This window comes from Peromyscus eremicus, chromosome 20 (genome assembly GCF_949786415.1).
Source record: "Peromyscus eremicus chromosome 20, PerEre_H2_v1, whole genome shotgun sequence".
NCBI classification, from domain to species: Eukaryota; Metazoa; Chordata; class Mammalia; order Rodentia; family Cricetidae; genus Peromyscus; species Peromyscus eremicus.
Window position 1 is genome coordinate 1,989,516 of NC_081436.1, and position 20,299 is coordinate 2,009,814.

The 20,299-nt window shown below is 40.5% G+C and overlaps 1 protein-coding gene across 2 annotated transcripts; it reads left to right on the top strand.

Annotated features, from left to right (window-relative positions):
• The first annotated feature begins 15,177 nt into the window (after positions 1-15,177).
• Positions 15,178-18,930, top strand: LOC131896381 (keratin, type II cytoskeletal 6A-like). Of its 2 annotated transcripts, XM_059246998.1 has the most exons (9): positions 15,178-15,684; positions 16,217-16,431; positions 16,746-16,806; positions 16,962-17,057; positions 17,291-17,455; positions 17,874-17,999; positions 18,134-18,354; positions 18,564-18,598; positions 18,698-18,930. In XM_059246998.1, the coding sequence occupies exons 1-9, from the start codon at positions 15,178-15,180 to the stop codon at positions 18,928-18,930; spliced, it is 1,659 nt and encodes a 552-aa protein (XP_059102981.1). The 2 variants fall into 2 exon arrangements, with proteins under 2 accessions (XP_059102981.1, XP_059102980.1); XM_059246997.1 differs by having other exon boundaries at positions 18,564-18,930.
• The last annotated feature ends 1,369 nt before the right edge of the window (positions 18,931-20,299 follow it).

Here is a 20,299-nt window from a genome sequence, read left to right on the forward strand (position 1 = left end):
AATTTAATTAAGATCTCATAAGCCATTTAAACAGACCTATAAATTCAGTGAAATAGAAGCAGTCATTAAAAATCTCCTAACCTTGCCGGGTGGTGGTGGCTCATGCCTTTAATCCCAGCACCCGGGAAGCAGAAGCAGGTGGATCTCTGTGAGTTCAAGGCCAGCCTGGTCTACAAAGTGAGTTCCAGGACAGGCTCCAAAACTACACAGAGAAACCCTGCCTTGGAACCCCCCCCAAAAAAAAAGAAAGAAAGAAAGAAAAAGGAAAAAAGGTCTCCCAACAAAAACAAAGGCCAGGGCCTGAGGAGGTTTGGAGCAGAATTCTATCAGACTTTCAACTTTTAACCATACTCCTCAAATTATTCTATGAGATAGAAACAGAAGAAACATTTCCCAATTCATTTATGAGGCCACAGTTACCCTGATACCCAGACCACAGAAAAATCAAACAAAAAGAGAATATCAGACCAATTTCCCTTAGGAACATAGATGTAAAAATTCTCATAAAGTACTTATAAATTGAATTGAAAACCACATCAAAAAGATCATCCATCATGATCAAGTGAGCTTCATCCAAGACATGGAGAGCTGGTTCAACATCTGTAAATAGATGTATGAAATCTACCATAAAAACAAACAAAAAGTCAAAAACTACAAGATCATGTCATTAGATACAGAAAAGACCTTTGACAAAAATCTACCACCCTTAGCCGGGCGGTGGTGGCGCACGCCTTTAATCCCAGCACTCGGGAGGCAGAGCCAGGCGGATCTCTGTGAGTTCGAGGCCAGCCTGGACTACCAAGTGAGTTCCAGTAAAGGCGCAAAGCTACACAGAGAAACCCTGTCTCGAAAAACCAAAAAAAAAAAAAAAAAAAAAAAAAAAATCTACCACCCTTTTAAAATAAAAGTCCTGGAAATACTATTAATATAGGGAACATATATCAACATAATAAAGACAATTTACATCAAGCCCATAGCCAACATCAACTTAAATGAAGAGAAAATGAAAGCATTTCCACTAAAGTCAGAAACAAGACAAGGTTGTCCACTCTCTCCAGATCTACTCAATGCAGTACGTGAAGTCTTAGTTAGAGCAATAAGACAACTGAAGGAGATCAAGGAGATACAAATTGGAACAGAAGCAGTTAAAGTATCTCCATTTGCAGATGATATGACAGTATATATGAGTGACCCTAAAAGTCCACCTGGAAACTCCTACAACTGATAAACACTCTCAGCAAGTATTTGGATACAAGATGAACTCACAAATCAGTATCCTTCCTATATACAAATGACAAATTGACTGAGAAAGAAATAAGGGAAACAATACATTTCAAAATAGCCTCAAATAACATGAAATACATAAAACTTTAATCCAGCAAGTGAAAGATAAGAAGTTATGTAAACAGATGATTCTCTTCCACCTGACATTTCCCAAATAATCACTCAGAGGCTTAATATTACTTACAAATGCTCAGCTGGTAGCCTAGGCTTATCAATAACTAGCTTTTACACTTAATTAACCCATACTTCTTATCTATGTTTAGCCACGTGGCTTGGTACCTTTTCTCAGTGTGGCATTCTCATTTTGCTTCCTCTGTGTCTGGCTGGTGATTCCTGACTCCGCCCTTCCTTCTCCCAGAATTCTTATAGTCTGGTTGACCCATCTATATTTCCTGCCTGTCTACTGGCCAATCAGCATTTTATTAAACCAATTATAGTGACAAATCTTTACTGTGTACAAGAATATTTTCCTTCTGAATTTCTCCTTTTTTGTTTAATTAAAAAGGAAGGTTTTAAACTTAATATAGTAAAACAAAAAGTTATTAAGTAAGAATTATAGTAACACTATCCAATCCATTTGCATTTGAAAAAGTTAGAGAAAATACTTATTATCTATCATAATAATATCCAATCCATTTGTACTTGACAAAGTTAGAGAAAATATTTAATCATCCATCTTATCTTGGTGAGCCTAAGGTTTTATATCTAATTTATCTTTTATCATAACTAAAGAAAACTATAACTATAACTATCTAGTCTTCAGCTACATCAAAGACCCCAGAAGAGTGAAATGTTACCTAATGACAGGGACATCAGGCTGCCTGGACAGTCACTCAAAGTTCCTCTGCGACACTGGGCCATCCATCTTCAGCCTACAGGCCTGGCATATCTGACAGACTTATCTGTGAAGCAGGATCTTTGAAGGACTGTCCCACCTTGTCTCTGCAAAGTTTTTCAGTCACTTTCTTTTGTGCCCTGCTTGTCCAATATGTACAGCAAACTGTCAGCAGTTGAGGCAAAGACGCTTTGCCCACATGGCTAGCTTTTGCCATAAAGAAAACAAACTCCATATGGAGTTTCTTCTATGCCGGTCATCCACTTTGAAGTAATTGGTGCTGCTAGGAGCAGAGATGTTTCACTGTTGAGGAAAGCATAAGTTTCTTAAAACATTTTAAATGCCATATTCTGTAGGTCTTTGAGGTGTCTGAAGATTGTCTATTTATCTGAAATATATCTCTGTATGATTTTGAAAACATACCTGTAGCTAGAGTTTTCCTGCCTGGCCCACAGTGAGGACGAATCTCTATCACCTGCCAGTCCCACAGCCTCAGACCCGACCAAGTAAACACAGAGACTTATATTGGTTACAAACTGTATGGCCGTGGCAGGCTTCTTGCTAACTGTTCTTATAGCTTAAATTAATCCATTTCTATAAATCTATACCTTGCCACGTGGCTCGTGGCTTACTGGCATCTTCACATGCTGTTTGTCATGGTGGCGGCTGGCAGTTTCTCTCTGACTCAGCCTTCCACTTCCCAGCTTTATTCTCCTTGTCCCGCCTATACTTCCTGCCTCGCCAATGGCCAATCAGTGTTTTATTTATTGACCAATCAGCAACACATTTGCCATACAGAACATCCCACAGCACTTTCCCCCCTTTTTTTTTTCAAAAAGGAAGATTTTAAACTTAACAAAGTAAAATTACATATAATTTCGGAATTTGGGCGTAGCTTCTCTTACTACTTCCTGCTGGAGGGAGGCGCTGTATCTTATGGGGACACAAAGAAAATTTTAGGATTATGGAATAGTCCATGAGGCTGTATTGTCTGAGCCAGTTGCCTTCAAACCATTCTGGATGTTGGATCATCTGGGCCATGGTGTCATCGGAGACCTTTCAGGGGATCTTGGCTGGTCAAACCTGATGTATCTTTTTTTTTTGGGGGGGGGGTTTCAAGACAGGGTTTCTCTGTGTAGCTTTGCGCCTTTCCTGGGACTCACTTGGTAGCCCAGGCTGGCCTCGAACTCACAGAGATCCACCTGGCTCTGCCTCCCGAGTGCTGGGATTAAAGGCGTGCGCCACCACCGCCCGGCAAACCTGATGTATCTTAATCTTGAACAAATCCATAGCCTTTGGCTTTCTGTGGGAACAAAAGCAGAGTCTCCTTTCCAAAGCAACATATCCTTATATCCAAATTTTGAAGTCAATGTATCTTTAAAATATACATATTGGTTTAACTCAATATCTTTTATGATCAAATGTTTTTCTGCAGTTAAAAATCCCAAAGACAACACAATCCAGATTCTCTGTGCAATATTCATCTTCACGTGGCTTATTTTTTATATTAATTTTACTGTCTCTTTAAAGACTTTATTTTTAAAAACTATTTATTTCTTTATATAACTGTATATATTCCTTTTTCTCTCTCTTTCAAGCCTACATACATTTTTACACACATTGTAAACTATTACATCTGAATCTGTCTTATTGTGAATCTATTGCTTTAAACTGCAGCAGCTGTGGCTGCTGGATCCGCCCACTTCAGCTTCCCAACATGGCGGTGGTTTACCACCAGCTCTGGGACCTATCGTGGGTCCAGCAGCGTGTAGTCCAGAAACCTCTTTTTTTTGTTGTTGTTGTTTTTTTTGTTTTGTACTAGCAAAGGCTAAATCCATCACGCAGCTTAATGTGCCACTTGCAGAGGCCTCATTCCCGCCATACTGCAGGTCGAGCGTGCACGCCAGGAACCCGCCAGTAGCTCAAACCGGCAGCTGCCGCTCATTTGAGAGAGACAATTAGGAAGCTGTTTTTAGCTCAGTTTTAGAATCTTTTTTCTCAGTTTTTAGGTAGAAACTCTTGCCACCACGTTGGACGCCAAATGTAGATGTAACCAACCTTCTTATTAAATAAGAAACACAGAACCAATGCAAAGAAGAAAGCCAAGAGGTCAGAGCTAAGAGCTAAAACCTTACCCTTCCTCCTGCAGTGGTCCTACCTCTCCGAACTAGAACTACCCCTGTGTTAAAGTCTTTATATAGTGTTCCTGTTCTGCCTTCTCATTGGTTGTAAACCCAACCACATGATCGCCTCGTCAAGGCCTGTCTGTATAGGCCTCCAGGTTTTCCATGCTTGGTATTGAGATTAAAGGCATGTGTATCCAATAATGGCTGTATCCCTGAACACACAGAGACTTACCCAGCTCTACCTACCAAGTGCTGGGATTACAAGTGTATGCCACCACTGCCCTGCTTTCCTATGGCTTGCTAATAGCTCTGACCCCCGGGCAACTTTATTTATTAACATACAAATAACATTTTAATACAAATAAAATATCACCATATTTCCCCTTTTCTATTTTAATAAAAAGGAAAAAAGAAAAAGCTTATAACTAACATAAGAAAAACTATATACAAAAGTACAATAACTATATACAATATATACAAGTAATAAATATCTAAACAATGTCTAGTTCATTTGTATTTGACAAATTCAGAAAAAATAATTCCATTATCTATTCTATTGTATCTAATTCACTTTCTATCCTAATTAATCGTCAACTATAACTAACTAATCTTCAACTCCCTCAGAGACCCAAGAAGGAAATAGTATTAGCTAACAAAAAAATAAAAACAGGAAGTATATGCAAGCAACTTCCAAAAAATTGTGAGTTGACAGAAACAGCCAGCTGTCTGGACAGTCACCTGAGGTTTCTCCGCAGTCCTTGGGCATCATTTTCAGCCTATAGGCTTAGCGTATCTGACAGACTCATTTGTGAAGTAGGATGTACACAAGGTCAACAGTTCAACCTCACATTGGGTGAGAGCAGTCTATATACCAGAAATACCTGAATTCCACTAGTGTCATGTCATGATTCAGGATTTTAAATTCTGGAAATTATTGATGTTTTTTGAATTCAGCTGTCCATTCTTGTTGGCTATGTGTGTATGTGGCTTCATTTCAGCATCCCATTCTTCTCCACATGCCTCTATTAAATGCCATTCTTCTGTTGAGAGGTGTGAGCTTAATTACTCTTCAAGAATAATTGTTTCAACTACCTCCCCATTGCACATCAGAAGCCATCGGCCCACTGCCTGTTCAGCTGCCTTAGAAGAAAAGGGCACTATACCTTTCCCGGATTGCGAAGGCCACTTCAGGGATGGTGCCATATTGTCCTGGCCTCAGAAGATGCCTTTTGATAAAACCATAACCACACTTGTTTTGACAAGAATCAGTAGTCCTTTGTTTTGTGTCCTGTCTATCCTGTTTGTCAGCAGTTGATTCGAGGACACTTTGTTGTCTAGTGGCTAACTTTTGCTACAATGAAAGTTAACTCCAATTGCAGTTTTTTCAATGCCCATATTTTCTCTGAAGTAGATTGGTACTGTCAGGAGCTGACATGTCTCATAGTCATAACAAAAAAGAAAAATTTTCTAATTTATTAAAACATTTTAAATGCCATATTCTGTAGATCTCTGAAGGGTTTGAAGATAACCTGTCTATCTAAAATATATCTACTCAATCTTGAAAACATACCTAATATAACTACAAGTTCTATTATAATGTCTAACTACTAACTTTCATTTCTTTATATCCTAATAGTTGGTAATAACAACATTCAAGGATCAGAAAATTGTATTACATTGTTAAATGAACGGTACAATTAGAAATATACATATAGCATTTTCTAATAATATCAATTTCAATATATATAATTTGTATACAATATAAAACAATCCAATCCAATGTAAAGTATTTACATTTTTCTTTTCTTTCTTTCTTTCTTTTTTTTTTTAAAAATAAGAACCTTAAATCTAATCTCCTTTGCTTAGCCCTTTTCCTCACCCTTGACAACAACTTGTAACCAACCCCCCTAGTCAATGAAAATTATCCCAGACCCAAAACCCATTAAAAGACCAAAAAAAAAACAACCCACCCACCCCACACCACCTCTTTGGGAATGTGGGCGTCGTATTCTTGAAATTGCTTCTTGCTGGGTATGGGCGAAGGTATCTTTATCCTGAAAAGAAAAATTTTAGGTTAATTGTCAAATTCTAGGAAAGGTAACTATATCCTTCGTTATCCAGTCTGTATATAATGCCAAAGTTCAGGGTTTATCTCAAATCCTTATTCAAGTAGTCTTTGAGACTGGATCATCTCAGCTAGCTCTCTCAAAATTGCTCTGAACACTTTGTAGTTCAAAGCTGATCTGTAGATGATGTTTGTCAGCTTAGTGATGTTATTATTGTCCATGTGGAATTGTTGTTGTTGTGGGGCCCCATCTTCTTCCTGGAGACTTCAGTTGATGTTAGGCCTGCAAAAAACTGATAAGAGACTCGAACACAAAAACTATATATACGGCTTTTTAGAATTAGTTAGTACTCTATATGACCATTTATATCTTAACAAAGTTTAAAATGTATATATATATATATAAATCTTGTAAATTTTGATATAAAATTCATACTTTAAGAAAAGTTTAAAGAATCAGAATAGAATCAAAGAGTTGAGATTAGTAATAGAATAGTCCCTTAATTAATTTGGCTTTTCTCCTGTCCCATAGCAGAAGATGGCTCTTTTCTTCTGGCATGATACAGGGAGTTTGCATTTTCCATTTAACAACATGCTTGAGTTTAAAGAAGGAGAGAGCCATTCTCCAACTCCAAAGTCAGCTTTAAATTTTAATTGAACTGGGACTATTAGAAGTTAAATAGTGTTAAATCTTTAAAGAAAAGCAGAAACAAACATTTAGGAAGACATAAAATTTTTTAGATAACATACCCATACACCATTTCACTCTGTTTCTTAGGATAGATGATTTGTCCCTTTTCTTCAGTTGTCTCATTTGTCCAGTGTTCTTCAAATTTCTTAACCTTCATTTTCCTAAAAAACAAAAACAAAAACCTTTCTCCAAGGTTTTTTTTTGGATGTTCCTTTTTGGCAAGTTATTATCTGATTAAATGAAAAGGCATATGTTACTGGTGTAAGTTAGTTTAAATTGGATGTTCATGATAGTTGATGAACTATCACCTCCTCTAATTAAGAGGTCTCTCTTGTTCAAATCGAACCCTTATCAATTTTGATGGTACCCACAGCTTATCTTCTCCCGTAGAAATAAAAGCAAAACCTCGTCCCCAATGTAACACATATCCTGGTTTTCATTCTGAGGTCAGCACATCCTTAAAGTATGTAAGTTGATTTAATTCTGTAGTTTTTTCTATTATCCAATGTCTCTCTGCAGCTGTTGTTCCTTTCTCATTGGCATTGAGAAAATTCAAAGTTAATAGAGCATTATGTAGTCTATTTCTGGGGGGTTTTGTTACTCTTTTTTGTTTATTTAGCATATCCTTTAGAGTTCTGTTTGATCTTTCTATAACTACTTGACCTGTAGGATTATGTGGTATACCTGTAATATGGTTTATATTATAATAAGCAAAAAACTGTTTCATTTTAACAGAGACACATGATGGAGCATTATCAGTTTTGATTTGTGCAGGTATACCCATAATGGCCATAACTTCTAGCAAATGAGTGATTACAGAATCAGCTTTTTCAGAACTCAAAGCAGTTGCCCATTGAAATCCTGAATAAGTATCGATAGTGTGGTGTACATATTTCAATTTTCCAAATTCTGCAAAGTGAAACACGTCCATCTGCCAGATTTCATTCCTCTGAGTACCCTTTGGGTTACATCCTGCTGGTAATGGTGTTTGATTGTAGAAGGAACAAGTAGGACATTTCTTTACTATTTCTTTGGCTTGTTGCCAGGTTATGGAAAAATCCTTTTTTAAACCTTTACTATTGACATGATGTTTTTTATGAAATTCTGAGGCCTCCAGCACATTTCCTATCAATAATTTATCAATCTCATCATTGCCTTGTGCTAGAGGGCCTAGCAGACCAGTATGAGATCGGATGTGAGTTATATATAAAGGATGACTCCTTTTTCTGATTGTATCTTGTAATTGAATAAATAATGAAGTTAATTCTGAAGCATCGTGAATAAATTCTGCAGTCTCAATATGTAATACTACTCTTTCAGCATACTGAGAGTCAGTTACTACATTGAGAGGTTCTGAAAAATCCATTAATACCAACAGAATAGCATACAATTCTGATTTTTGAACTGAATTATAAGGACTTTGAACCACTTTACTTAAATTTTCTGATTTGTAACCTGCCTTTCCTTGTTTGTTGGCATCTGTATAAAATGTACGAACTCCAGATATGGGTTTTTTCCTCACAATTCGAGGCAAGATCCAATCAGCTTTCTTTATAAGATCAATTCTACTGCTTTTGGGGTATTTGCTGTTAATTTCTCCCAAAAAATTACTACAAGCTTTTTGCCAAGCTTCATTTTCTATCCATAATTTTTCAATATCCTCCTTAGTTAAAGGTACAACAATTTCTGCTGGGTTTATTCCTGCTAATTGACGAAGTCTCAATTTTCCTTTCCAAACCAAGTCAGAGATTTTTTCCAAATAAGTTTTAAATTTTTTATTTGGTTTATTTGGTAAAAATATCCATTCCAATATAATATCTTCCCTTTGCATTAATATTCCTGTAGGAGAATGCCTAGAAGGTAAAATAACCAAAATGCAATCCAGCTTTGGATCAATACGATCTACGTGCCCTTCATATACTTTCTTTTCTACCAAGGCCAATTCTTTCTCAGCTTCAGGTGATAATTCTCTTGGACTATTCAAGTCCTTATCACCTTCTAAGGTTTTAAACAAATTATTCAGTTCATCATTTTTTACCCCAACAATAGTTCTTAGATGAGAAATGTCTCCAAATAATCTTTGAAAGTCATTAAGAGTCTGTCTCTCTTAATTTGCACCTTTTGAGGTCTAATTTTTTGAAGTTCTATTTTATATCCTAAATAATTAATAGAATCTCCTCTTTGTATCTTTTCAGGAGCAAATTGTAATCCCCAGCAAGGCAAAATTTTCTTTACTTCCTCAAACATTCTTTCTAAAGTATCTGCATTTGAGTCAGCTAATAAAATATCATCCATATAATGATAAATTATAGATTTAGGAAATTTTTTACGTACCACTTCTAATGGCTGTTTTATAAAATATTGGCACAAAGTTGGGCTATTCAACATTTCCTGTGGGAGAACCTTCCACTGAAATTTTTTAACCAGTTGAGAATTATTATAAGCAGGCACTATGAAAGTAAATCTTTCTCTGTCTTTTTCTTGTAACGGTATTAAAAAGAAACAGTCTTTTAAATCAATAACTATGAGAGGCCATCCTTTTGGTAACAGAATAGGCAAAGGAATTCCAGATTGTAAAGAGCCCATTGGCTGAATTACTTTGTTAATTGCTCTAAGGTCTGTTACCATTCTCCATTTACCAGATTTCTTTTTAATAACAAATACAGGCGAATTCCAAGGGCTGGTTGATTCTTCAATATGATGAGCATTTAACTGTTCTTCCACCAGCTCTATAAAGCCTGGAGTTTCTCTGTTGTTAAAGGCCATTGCTGAACCCATACAGGCTTGTCTGTTGACCATTTTAAAGGTAGAGCTGTTGGTGTTTTTGGAAAATTATCAGTTGTTGTGCCCTGTTCTTGTATGACATGGATGGCTGGTGAGCACTCATTAGAATAATATCTTTTAATATTTCTCTCAGAAACATGTACTAATTTATGATTTGTTTCTGAGATTGGAGGGATATTAATCTGAGTATTCCATTGTTGTAACAAATCTCGACCCCACAGGTTCATAGCTATGTTAGCCATATATGGTTTTAATTTTCCTTTCTGTCCTTCTGGACCTATACATTCAAGCCATCTTGCACTTTGTTTCACTTGAGATAATGTCCCAATTCCTAACAGTTGAACGTTTACCTCCTGAAGAGGCCAAGTTGGATGCCAAAATTCTGGTGCAATTATGGTAATGTCAGCACCTGTGTCTACCAGACCAGACAACAAAACACCATTTATCTTTATTGTTAGTTTTGGTCTTTGTTCATTAATAGAAGTTTGCCAAAAAATTTTCTTTATGTTTTTTCCTGAATTTCCTATTTTCTCTGTTTCATCATCTCGACTAACATGATTTATTCCAATAGACATTTGGTTACTTAGTTGCTTTGAGTAGGGGTTTCCTCTACAACTGCAGGAAAGGTTTGAACTGCATTTACTGTGGGGGCCTGCCTGAGGCCCCTCTGGGAGTTTCCCGAAGCTGGAGGCAGAGGATTACCCTGTCTGTCCCTTGTTGATCTACATTCGTTGGTCCAGTGTTTTCCCTTTCTTAAAACATTTAAATGCCATATTCTGTAGGTCTTTGAGGCATCTGAAGATTGTCTATCTATCTGAAATATATCTCTGTATGATTTTGAAAACATATCTAACATGACTATAACTTTGCTATTATAGATGACTATTAATCCATATTTCTTAACTATGTATTACGTTTTTAGATGAGCTGCATAAACATAATACCCTAAATAAGAGTAGAAGATGTAGTCAGGATTTTTCCTGTGTCCCACCAGTCCTGCAGCCGCTCAGTCCCAAGTAAACACACAGAGGCTTATAGTAACTACAAACTTTATGGCCTATGGCTCAGGCTTCTTGCTAACTAGAACTTTCATCTTAAATTAACCAATTTCTATTCATCTATATGTTGCCATGTGGCCTCAGTGTTACTGGTCTGCTAGAATCTTGTTGCTCCTTGGGTGGCAGACTGGCATCTCTCTTGACTCCACCCTTCTTCATCTCTGTCTTTAGTTTGAATGTACCACTTAACCTTATTCTGCCTTGCCATTCACCAAACAGTTTTATTTATCAACCAATGAGAGCAACACATATTCACAGCATACAGAAAGATATCCCACAGCAAGAAATATACATATATTTAAATAAAATTGATCTTAAATTTGTAGCAATAAACCAAAACCCATACCAATGTAAAATATTTAAAATCAATAGTTGTTTTTTGAATTAAAGTAGAGTCAATAATCCATACTTTTATTCTATCATTTCTATATCTTATCCTCCTTTCTTCTTTAGGAAGAGATTGTCTATAACCAATAACAATTCATAACCAACCCACTAAACAAAGACAAGCATTCATAATCTATTTTTAGGAATGTGAGTATAGTTCTTGAGACAGTTTCCTTTTATTGGTGACATTTGTAATTTTGGGGGGAACCAGGAAAAATGTAGGAGTATGGTCAAGTCCTGGACTGGAAGAGTCTGTGGTGATGGATCATCTCAGCAAGCAGCCTTGAAGCTGTACTGGATGCAGAACTCAGAGGAAACTGCAGCAGGGGTGCTCTGAAACACTGAATCATCTGGGCCATCTTGGTCATCTGTTCCCATTGGAAATTTTTCAGGGGGTCTTCCTTAATCAAATCTGATTTTTCTTAATGAATCCACAACTTTTCATTTCCTCTGGAAATAGAAGCATAACCTCTTCTCCAAAGTAACATATCTTTGTAATTAAATTTTGAAGTCAAGCAAGGCATTTTCAAAATATATAGGTTGGATTAATCCAACAATGTTTATAATCAAATGTCTCTTAGCAGCTGCTGCTCCTTTCTCAGCTGTCAAACAATTCAAAGACAACACAATAACATACAGTAGCCAGACTCTCTGTGTATATTCCATCTTTATGTGGCCTTCTTTACATTACTCTACTTCCTTTTAAGGACTTTATTTTATTATTTTAAAACTACATACTTCTTTTTTTATGACAGTCTATACCTTCTCTTTACTCTCCCAAGAGAGTATATCTTTAAACACAATGTAAACCCGTTAGAGTTTTTTTCCTTTTTTGTCTGCATCTGTCTTTACTGCATATCTCTATCTTTTACTGACCACATGAGCATTTAATCTGCTAAGCAGGCATGGCAAGGAGTAAAACAGCTGGTTCCACCTCATTCCATGGCTTCCTGAGAGTATATTTCATGGTGGAGGCCCTGGTGAGAGCCATGTGAATTGCCCCAATTTTGGGAAGCAGTATTAAGTAGCATGCAGCTATGTTCTTAATCCCATGGCTGTGCAGTGGCTGGTAGAAGCCTGTTTCTATAGCAGCCTGTCAGAGACTGCAAGAGTCCACCATGTTCAGCTGAGGCCCACTGCAGCCCAAAATGAGAGACATGAACTAGGAAGCTGCTCCATTTTAGAACCATTTTTTGTTTGTTGTTTTTTAAGCTCTCTCATGTTTTATGTGGAGATTCTTGACAAATGTCTGGGCACCAAATATAAGCAGAAGTTTCTCTCCTGGTTGTCTACTCCCAAATACCTGGCAGCCACTTCTTAAATAATAGACTTTGAGATTACTTGTGGTGATATTGTGTTCCCCAATATATTGTGCACCCTAATAATCTTATCTGGGGTCAGGAAACATAACAGTCACTAGATATAGAGGCCAGAAAATGGTGGCACACACATCTTTAATCCTAGCATTCTGGAGGCAGTGATCCATCTGAATCTCTATGAGTTCAAAGCCACACTGGAAACAGCTAGGCATGGTGACACATGCCTTTAATCCTAGGAAGTGATGGCAGGAAGCAGAAAGATATAGAAGGTATGAGGACCAGGAACTAGAGTCTGGTTAAGCCTTCAGGCTTTTAGCAGCAGTTCAGCTGAGATTCATTCCAGATGAGGACTTAGAGGCTTCCAGTTTGAGGAAACAGGATCAGATGAGAAGCTGGCAAGGTAAGGTTAGCTGTGGCCTGTTCTGTCTCTCTAATCTTTCAGTGTTCACCCCAATACCTGGCTCCAGGTTTGTTTTATTAATAAGACGTTTTAAGATTCATATTACAATTGCTTATAAATGCTTGGCCAATAGCTCAGGCTTATTACTGACTAGCTCTTACACTTAAATTAACCCATACTTCTTACCTATGTTTAGCCACGTGGCTTGGTACCTTTTGTCAGTGAGGCATTCTCATCTTGCTTCCTCTGTGTCTTTCTTGCAACTCTTGACTCCATCCACCCTCTTCCCAGAATTCTAGTCTGTCACCCACCAATAATTCTTCCCTGGCTACTGGCCAATCAACATTTTATTAAACCAATTCGAGTGACAAATCTTTAGGGTCTACCAGAGCATTATCCCACTGCAAAGTTGTATGATAAGAAGTTTAAAATGTGAAGAAGATAACAGGAAGATGGGAAGATCTCCCAAGCTCATGGGTCGGTAGGGTTAATAAAGTAAAAACGGCCATCCTACCAGGAGCGGCCTATAGAGTCAATACAATTCCATCAATATTCCAACACAGTTCTTCACAGGTTTTGACAGAAAACTTTCAGCTTCATATGGAAACAGAAAAAAACCCAGGATAGTTAAGAACAATTATGAAAACTACAAGAAATACTGGAGGCAGGCATCCCCATCCCTGAAAGGCTTGACTACATTCCACTGAGATTCATGACTTAAATAAAATCAGTTTACAGCAGACAGGGTGGACACTGAGGCCTGTTAAAGCACACACCAGCAGCAATCAAGGAGAAGGCAGCAGCTGGAACACTAAGAAGGAAGTTCATCTGGATCCTTAACAAAATGGTTATTAGGAGAGGGCTGGAGAGATTGCTCAGCAGGGAGGAGCACTGTCTGATCTTGTGCAGGCCTCGGGTTCAAGTGGCTCACAGCTCACAACCTTCTGGTAACTCTACTTCTGGGGGAACTGACTCACTCTTCTGGCCTCCAGGGGAACCAGGCACACAGGCGGTTCACAGACATTCATTCAGGCAAAACACTAGCACACTTTTTTGTTTGTTTGTTTAGGATACTAGGAGAAAAAAGATCATGGGATGATGATAAATTCTGTTAAACTATTGAAGATCTACGACCTACATAAAACATGAATTAAATATATTTACAAATTTGAACAATCAAATTATTTAAAAAATTATGCTTGAAGAGTATTGGAAAATCAATAATATCTGTTATTATATTTAACTCTCTTACATATAAAACTAGTTTTGTGAATGCAAGTATGTGTAACATGCATGTGGCTGATGCCCTCAGAGGTAAGAAGAAGACATGGGATTCCCAGGAACTGGAGTTACAGATGGTTGTGACTGAGCATGTGGATGTTGGGAACTAAAGTTGGGTCCTCAGCAAGAGCAACTAATGTTTTTCAACAGTGAACCATCAGTTTTAATGTAAATATTATGTGTGTGTGTATATATATATATATATATATATATATATATATATATATATATTAACACAACGGTCATGTTCTACATATATACAAAACAGCCTATCTTTAGATATAATATGAATTACTTACTGAAGAAATCATATTTTTTGAGATCTGCTTTCAAATAGTATAGGGTTGGTGAGTGAACTGAATGGAAACATGAAAAACTAAGGCTGGCTGTGAGCTGTTTGGTGTAAACAGGTGACAGGGGTGTGGGACAACATGTGGTTGACTTCTCTACCTGTTTGAGATGGAATCTAAAGGAAAACAGGTCACAGTTCACATTCCTAAACGCTGAAGGTCAGTGACAGCCTCTCTGTAGGCATAAGAGGACAGTTGGTCTCCAGGATGTCCGTGGGAGAGAGGGGCAGGCAGGGAGGAGAGGGATCTCAGCACATTCATCAGGACCTGCAGAACTTTTGAGTCGGTGACTAAGTGATATACAGTGAATGAACAACTGATTTACTGTATGGATCAAGTCAAAACTGGAGGCAGAAGGATTTTCCCTGACTAAAGGAAGCCAAAACTGCAACCTCAGTATTTCATAACATTTTGAATAATCTAGGTGTGACCTAACTGTGTGTAAAGCCCTGCCCTTCCCACTCTGCAGCTCACCTTCAGGACCAAGCCCAGCCCATCTACACTATATATAAGCAGCTGCCCAGAGCCTGTCACCCTCATCTGCTCAGCTGTGCCCTGCAGTCTCTCCACTTCACAGACTTCTCATCTCCAGGAACCATGTCTACCAAATCCACCATCAGGAGTCAAACCAGCCACCGAGGCTTCAGTGCCGGCTCAGCCAGAGTCCCTGGGCTCAACCGCTCTGGCTTCAGCAGTGTGTCTGTGTGCCGCTCCCGAGGCAGTGGTGGCTCTGGGGCCATGTGTGGAGGAGCTGGCTTTGGCAGCAGGAGCCTCTATGGGGTGGGGAGTTCCAAGAGGATCTCCATCGGAGGGGGCAGCTGTGGCATTGGAGGAGGCTATGGTAGCCGAGTTGGAGGAGGCTTCGGCTTTGGAGGAGGAGTCGGCAGTGGCTTTGGATTCGGTGGTGGAGCTGGCTTTGGTGGTGGCTATGGGGGAGCTGGATTCCCCGTGTGCCCCCCTGGAGGCATCCAAGAGGTCACCATCAACCAGAGCCTCCTCACCCCTCTGAACCTGCAAATCGACCCCACCATCCAGAGGGTGAGGACTGAGGAGCGTGAGCAGATCAAGACCCTCAACAACAAGTTTGCCTCCTTCATCGACAAGGTGAGATGTGGTTCTTGCTAGAGGAGTCTACACAGGAGTAGACTCCAGTGAATGCCAAAGGCAGATGTGGAGGGAAGATACTTTAGTCTTTGCTCAAATATGGCCATTGTTTCTAGTTGACTCTGTCCTGGCTTGGTGCTCCTCTTTAGTTAGGCTGGCAGCTGGCAATCAGGGTCAGAGTTCCTCTCCTCCAGAGGTTGCCCCATAAGGGTGTCTGATTCCAGTAGGCTGATATGAGCTCACAAAGGAGGATTGTAATGAGGCAGAAGTCCAGTTTGGGAGCCATCCTAGGTTCATACAATGAGGTAAACCACACCCCAGTGAGCACTGCCTATACTGCCTGTGCCCTGCCTGAGAGCTCTGCCTTTCTTACGGGGATGATGTTGGAAGCTTCACTCTGGTTGCACCTGTAGACCCAGGGCCAGGGATTACACTGAAGGGGTCTAGACAGACAGCCTGAGAGGAGAGTCACACTAATAAAGGGGTCACTGAAGAATGAAACTCAAATACTTGTCACACTCTGCCCCTCCAGGTGAGGTTCCTAGAGCAACAGAACAAGGTCCTGGACACCAAGTGGACCCTGCTGCAGGAGCAGGGCACCAAGACTGTGAGGCAGAACCTGGAGCCATTGTTTGAACAGTACATCAGCAACCTCAGGAGGCAGCTGGACAACATCATTGGGGAGAGGGGCCGCCTGGACTCAGAGCTGAGGAGCATGCAGGATACAGTGGAGGACTACAAGAACAAGTGAGTTAACAAAAGAAGAACTCAGGTTGCCCAAGTTCATGGTAATGGAGGCATAATCTAGACCCGAATTCCATGAATTAAGGAAGCTCAGTCATAACGATGAAATGACAATTTATTGCCAAAGAGCAAGAGAATAAGACCCTGGAGGGTTGTAGGAGGCTAGGGGAGAGAAAAGGAATGATATTTAATAACAACAAAATCATCTTTGGCATGATTTGGATATATTGCATTTTTAGAAGCTGGGGTAGGGTCAAGGGCTGCCTGTGATGCCATCTACCCACTGACTACAATGTGTGGAACCCTCCCTCTTATAGATATGAAGATGAAATCAACAAGCGCACAGCAGCAGAGAATGAATTTGTGACCCTGAAGAAGGTGAGCTGACTAAGTCACAGGGATGGTTTCTCTGCTGATGGAGAAAAATGCTTTGCATGTCTGGTCCATTCCAGAGAATGGTTGCCAGGGAGATGGAGGAAAATAGGCTGGGCAAGAGAGTTAACCAGATTCCATGTTGTTGACTCTTTCCTCAGGATGTAGATGCTGCCTACATGAATAAGGTTGAACTGCAAGCCAAGACAGACAGCCTGACAGATGAGATCAACTTCCTGAGAGTTCTCTATGATGCAGTAAGTCACTTTACACTCTTTGTCTCTTTCTCTGTCTCTCTCTCTGTATCTCTGTCTGTCTGTGTGTGTGTGTGTGTGTGTGTGTGTGTGTGTGTGTGTCTTCCTCTATTTTTCTCCCTCTTCTAGTCTGCCCCATTTCCCTTTATTTTCTCCTGTGCAAAGTGCGAGTGGGGTGTTGGGAACATCTGTAAACCTCACATCCAAAGCTCACGTTGCCTCTTTCTGATCTGTAGGAACTGTCTCAGATGCAAACTCACATCTCAGACACCTCTGTGGTCCTCTCCATGGACAACAACCGTAGCCTGGACCTGGATAGCATCATTGCTGAGGTCAAGGCCCAATATGAGGAGATTGCTCAGAGGAGCCGGGCAGAGGCTGAGTCTTGGTACCAGACAAAAGTGAGTATTGAATGGAGGCTGATTAAGAATATCTGGGAACCAAAATGAATCTGTAAGTCTCGACATCATTCGAGGTTAGAGATCTACTGAGAAGAACCTGGGATCCGGCAATAGCAAATGGACCTTACAAGTGTTGCAGAGTTATGTTGTAGTCCAAGGATCAAAAGAAACCAGAGGTAGAATGAAAGTTGCCATAAATGGTGTCCATGCTCTCTTTGCTTCAGCTGTACTAAGAATACTGGTCCTCATGAGATTACATAGAACATTTTCAGTCCCCAAAGAACTATATAGGCTGTGTTCCCCTACAGCTTCTCTTGAGGAAAACCTATAACATCAATGATAGTGCATGGCACTCAAAGGTGAATTTGCTTTCATATACAAAACTCACATAAATGCTCTCTCTTCAATTGACCTTCAGTATGAGGAGCTGAGGGTCACAGCTGGCAGACACGGGGATGACCTGCGCAACACCAAGCAGGAGATCGCTGAGATCAACCGCATGATCCAGAGGCTGAGATCTGAAATCGACCACGTCAAGAAGCAGGTAGGATAAACAGAAAAATTCAGAAGTTGCTATCCATTATTTCTGGTCCTCTAGACTCTAGGAACAAAGATCTTGGGCTCACCCTCTCAAGAGAACCACACTTCAAGTTTGTTTTTCTTTCTCTCTCTGCCCAGTGTGCCAACCTGCAGGCTGCCATTGCTGAGGCTGAACAGCGAGGGGAGATGGCCCTCAAGGATGCCAGGGGCAAGCTGGAGGGGCTGGAGGATGCCCTGCAGAAGGCCAAACAGGACATGGCCAGGCTGTTGAAGGAGTACCAGGAGCTCATGAATGTCAAGCTGGCCCTTGATGTGGAGATCGCCACCTACAGGACGCTGCTGGAAGGAGAGGAGTGCAGGTGAGTATTCACCCCTCCTCCAGCCCCTGAGGACACCTCCATGATGCCAGGCACTGAGCACAAGATGAGGGAGCACAAGCTGTGGCCACAATGGCTCCATTCAGGAACCCTCTGCCGGGGATTCTCTGTGAACCGTCACCAGACTGAGGGTTCCCACAGGGACTGAGGTGATGGCTCCCTGGTTCTCACCTGCTCTGTTCCTCTTCCAGGCTGAATGGTGAAGGCGTTGGACCAGTCAACATCTGTAAGTACTCTGCTGGCCACCTCCCCTTGCCCTGCCTTGTGCCTGGCTCACCGGACAGAGTGGCTCACGGTGTCCCTTGTACCCTTCCCTCCTCCACAGCTGTGGTGCAGTCCACCATGTCCAGCGGCTATGGCAGCTCAGGTGGTGCCAGCAGCAGCCTGGGCCTGGGAGGAGGCAGCAGCTACTCCTACAGCAGCAGCCATGGCCTTGGAGGTGGCTTCAGTTCTGGCAGTGGCAGGGGCATCAGCGGTGGCCTCAGCTCCTCTGGTGGCAGCTCTTCCACCATCAAGTACACCAGCACCTCCTCCAGCAGGAAGAGCTACAGGCACTGAAGTCCCTGCCACCAGAGCTGGTCCCTGATCCCCAGACCCCTGGCTGCAGAGCCCTGTGCTCAGGGGCTGTCCCTGCTGGTCTCCCACCTCTGCTCTCTGGTTTGGGCTGGGGAGCTGAGTCCTTGTTGCTCCTCTGTCTGTCTCTGCTGGGTCCCCATGACTCATCTTTTGATTGTCATCCTCTGACTTCACATCACAGTTCACTCACATTTGGTGCTTCAAGTTGTATTTAGGTTTCCAGGCTCCTGTCTCTGACGTTACTTGTGAAATGGTGTCCCTGTCCCTTTCCTTCTGGAAATCATTGTCTAGGTCCTACTCAACATAATGGGAGCTTCCCTTTAGTTTCCTGTTGCCCTAGAAAACCCCCAGCTTCAATCATGAAGCTCCCTGGCAGTAACTTGATAGCCTAAGGCAACAGTCCTGTGGTGTATGGAGTCTGTGATCATGTGACCTCTCCTCTGCTCTTTGCTTTCATGAAATTGCCAAATAAAGCAGGTTTATAACATAATGACTTCCTCCAAGTGTATTTTTTTGTTGCGAATTGTTTTATATAGAAAGTCTGCAACTGAAAAAGATAAGGCCCTTTTAGGGTATTCCTACTGCTCACATTCCAAGCTCTGTATGTCTTTATCATAAATATATATATTTGAAATTTAAGGTTATGTTTAATTTTAATACATTTAAATTAAAATATAATTATACCAAGTTCCCTCTTTATTTTCCACCTCCTTTTAGCTACCCTTACTCCAAATCCTCCCGTGATCCTCCATTTTCAAATTCATAGCCTTTCTTCAGAACCTATATTTCCTCATTATCATGTGATAATTTTAACACATCTGTTCCCCCATGTGTGTCACTCCCCTTCTTTAGAGAGAGTTAACAAATGTGAGTTGAGTGTTCCTTCCCATGTGAATTGTCTTCCTGTCAGTGAGAACAAGAATCTGTCAGACTGTTAGTGTACACTTGTTTTTAACAGCCCTTATCAGGAGTAAGCGGTGAGGTCTCCCTGATGTGATCACTGGCACCTCTTCCCCTCTGTACACACTCAGCCAAAGCATTCAGGTGGGGAAACACATCCTTGCACCACCATCGCAAAGACTTTTGACAAGAGAATAAGGCATTTGTTTTAGAACTACAGCTGTTCATGAGCAAGTAGCTTGCATGACAGTTAGGGACCAGTCAATTAACGTTGCTTCTTCTGAACTGGAACTGCATTTCTGGAAATGTGCCCTGAAGAAACAGCATAAACACAGCATGGTATTCAGACATGCCAATGATCCCACCTACAACACTTACTGGGGAATACTGGGGACATTGGAGCTAGTCAAATTAAGGAAGCCAAGAATCCTGAAGCAAATCCTGAAATTCT

Bases quoted from the DNA above. Each gene is read 5' to 3' on its own strand.
- LOC131896381 (XM_059246997.1), top strand. From the start codon at position 15,178: ATGTCTACCAAATCCACCATCAGGAGTCAAACCAGCCACCGAGGCTTC. The intron at 18,000-18,133 runs GTAGGATAAACA...CTCTCTGCCCAG, and splicing joins TCGACCACGTCAAGAAGCAG to TGTGCCAACCTGCAGGCTGC. The intron at 18,355-18,563 runs GTGAGTATTCAC...TTCCTCTTCCAG, and splicing joins CTGGAAGGAGAGGAGTGCAG to GCTGAATGGTGAAGGCGTTG.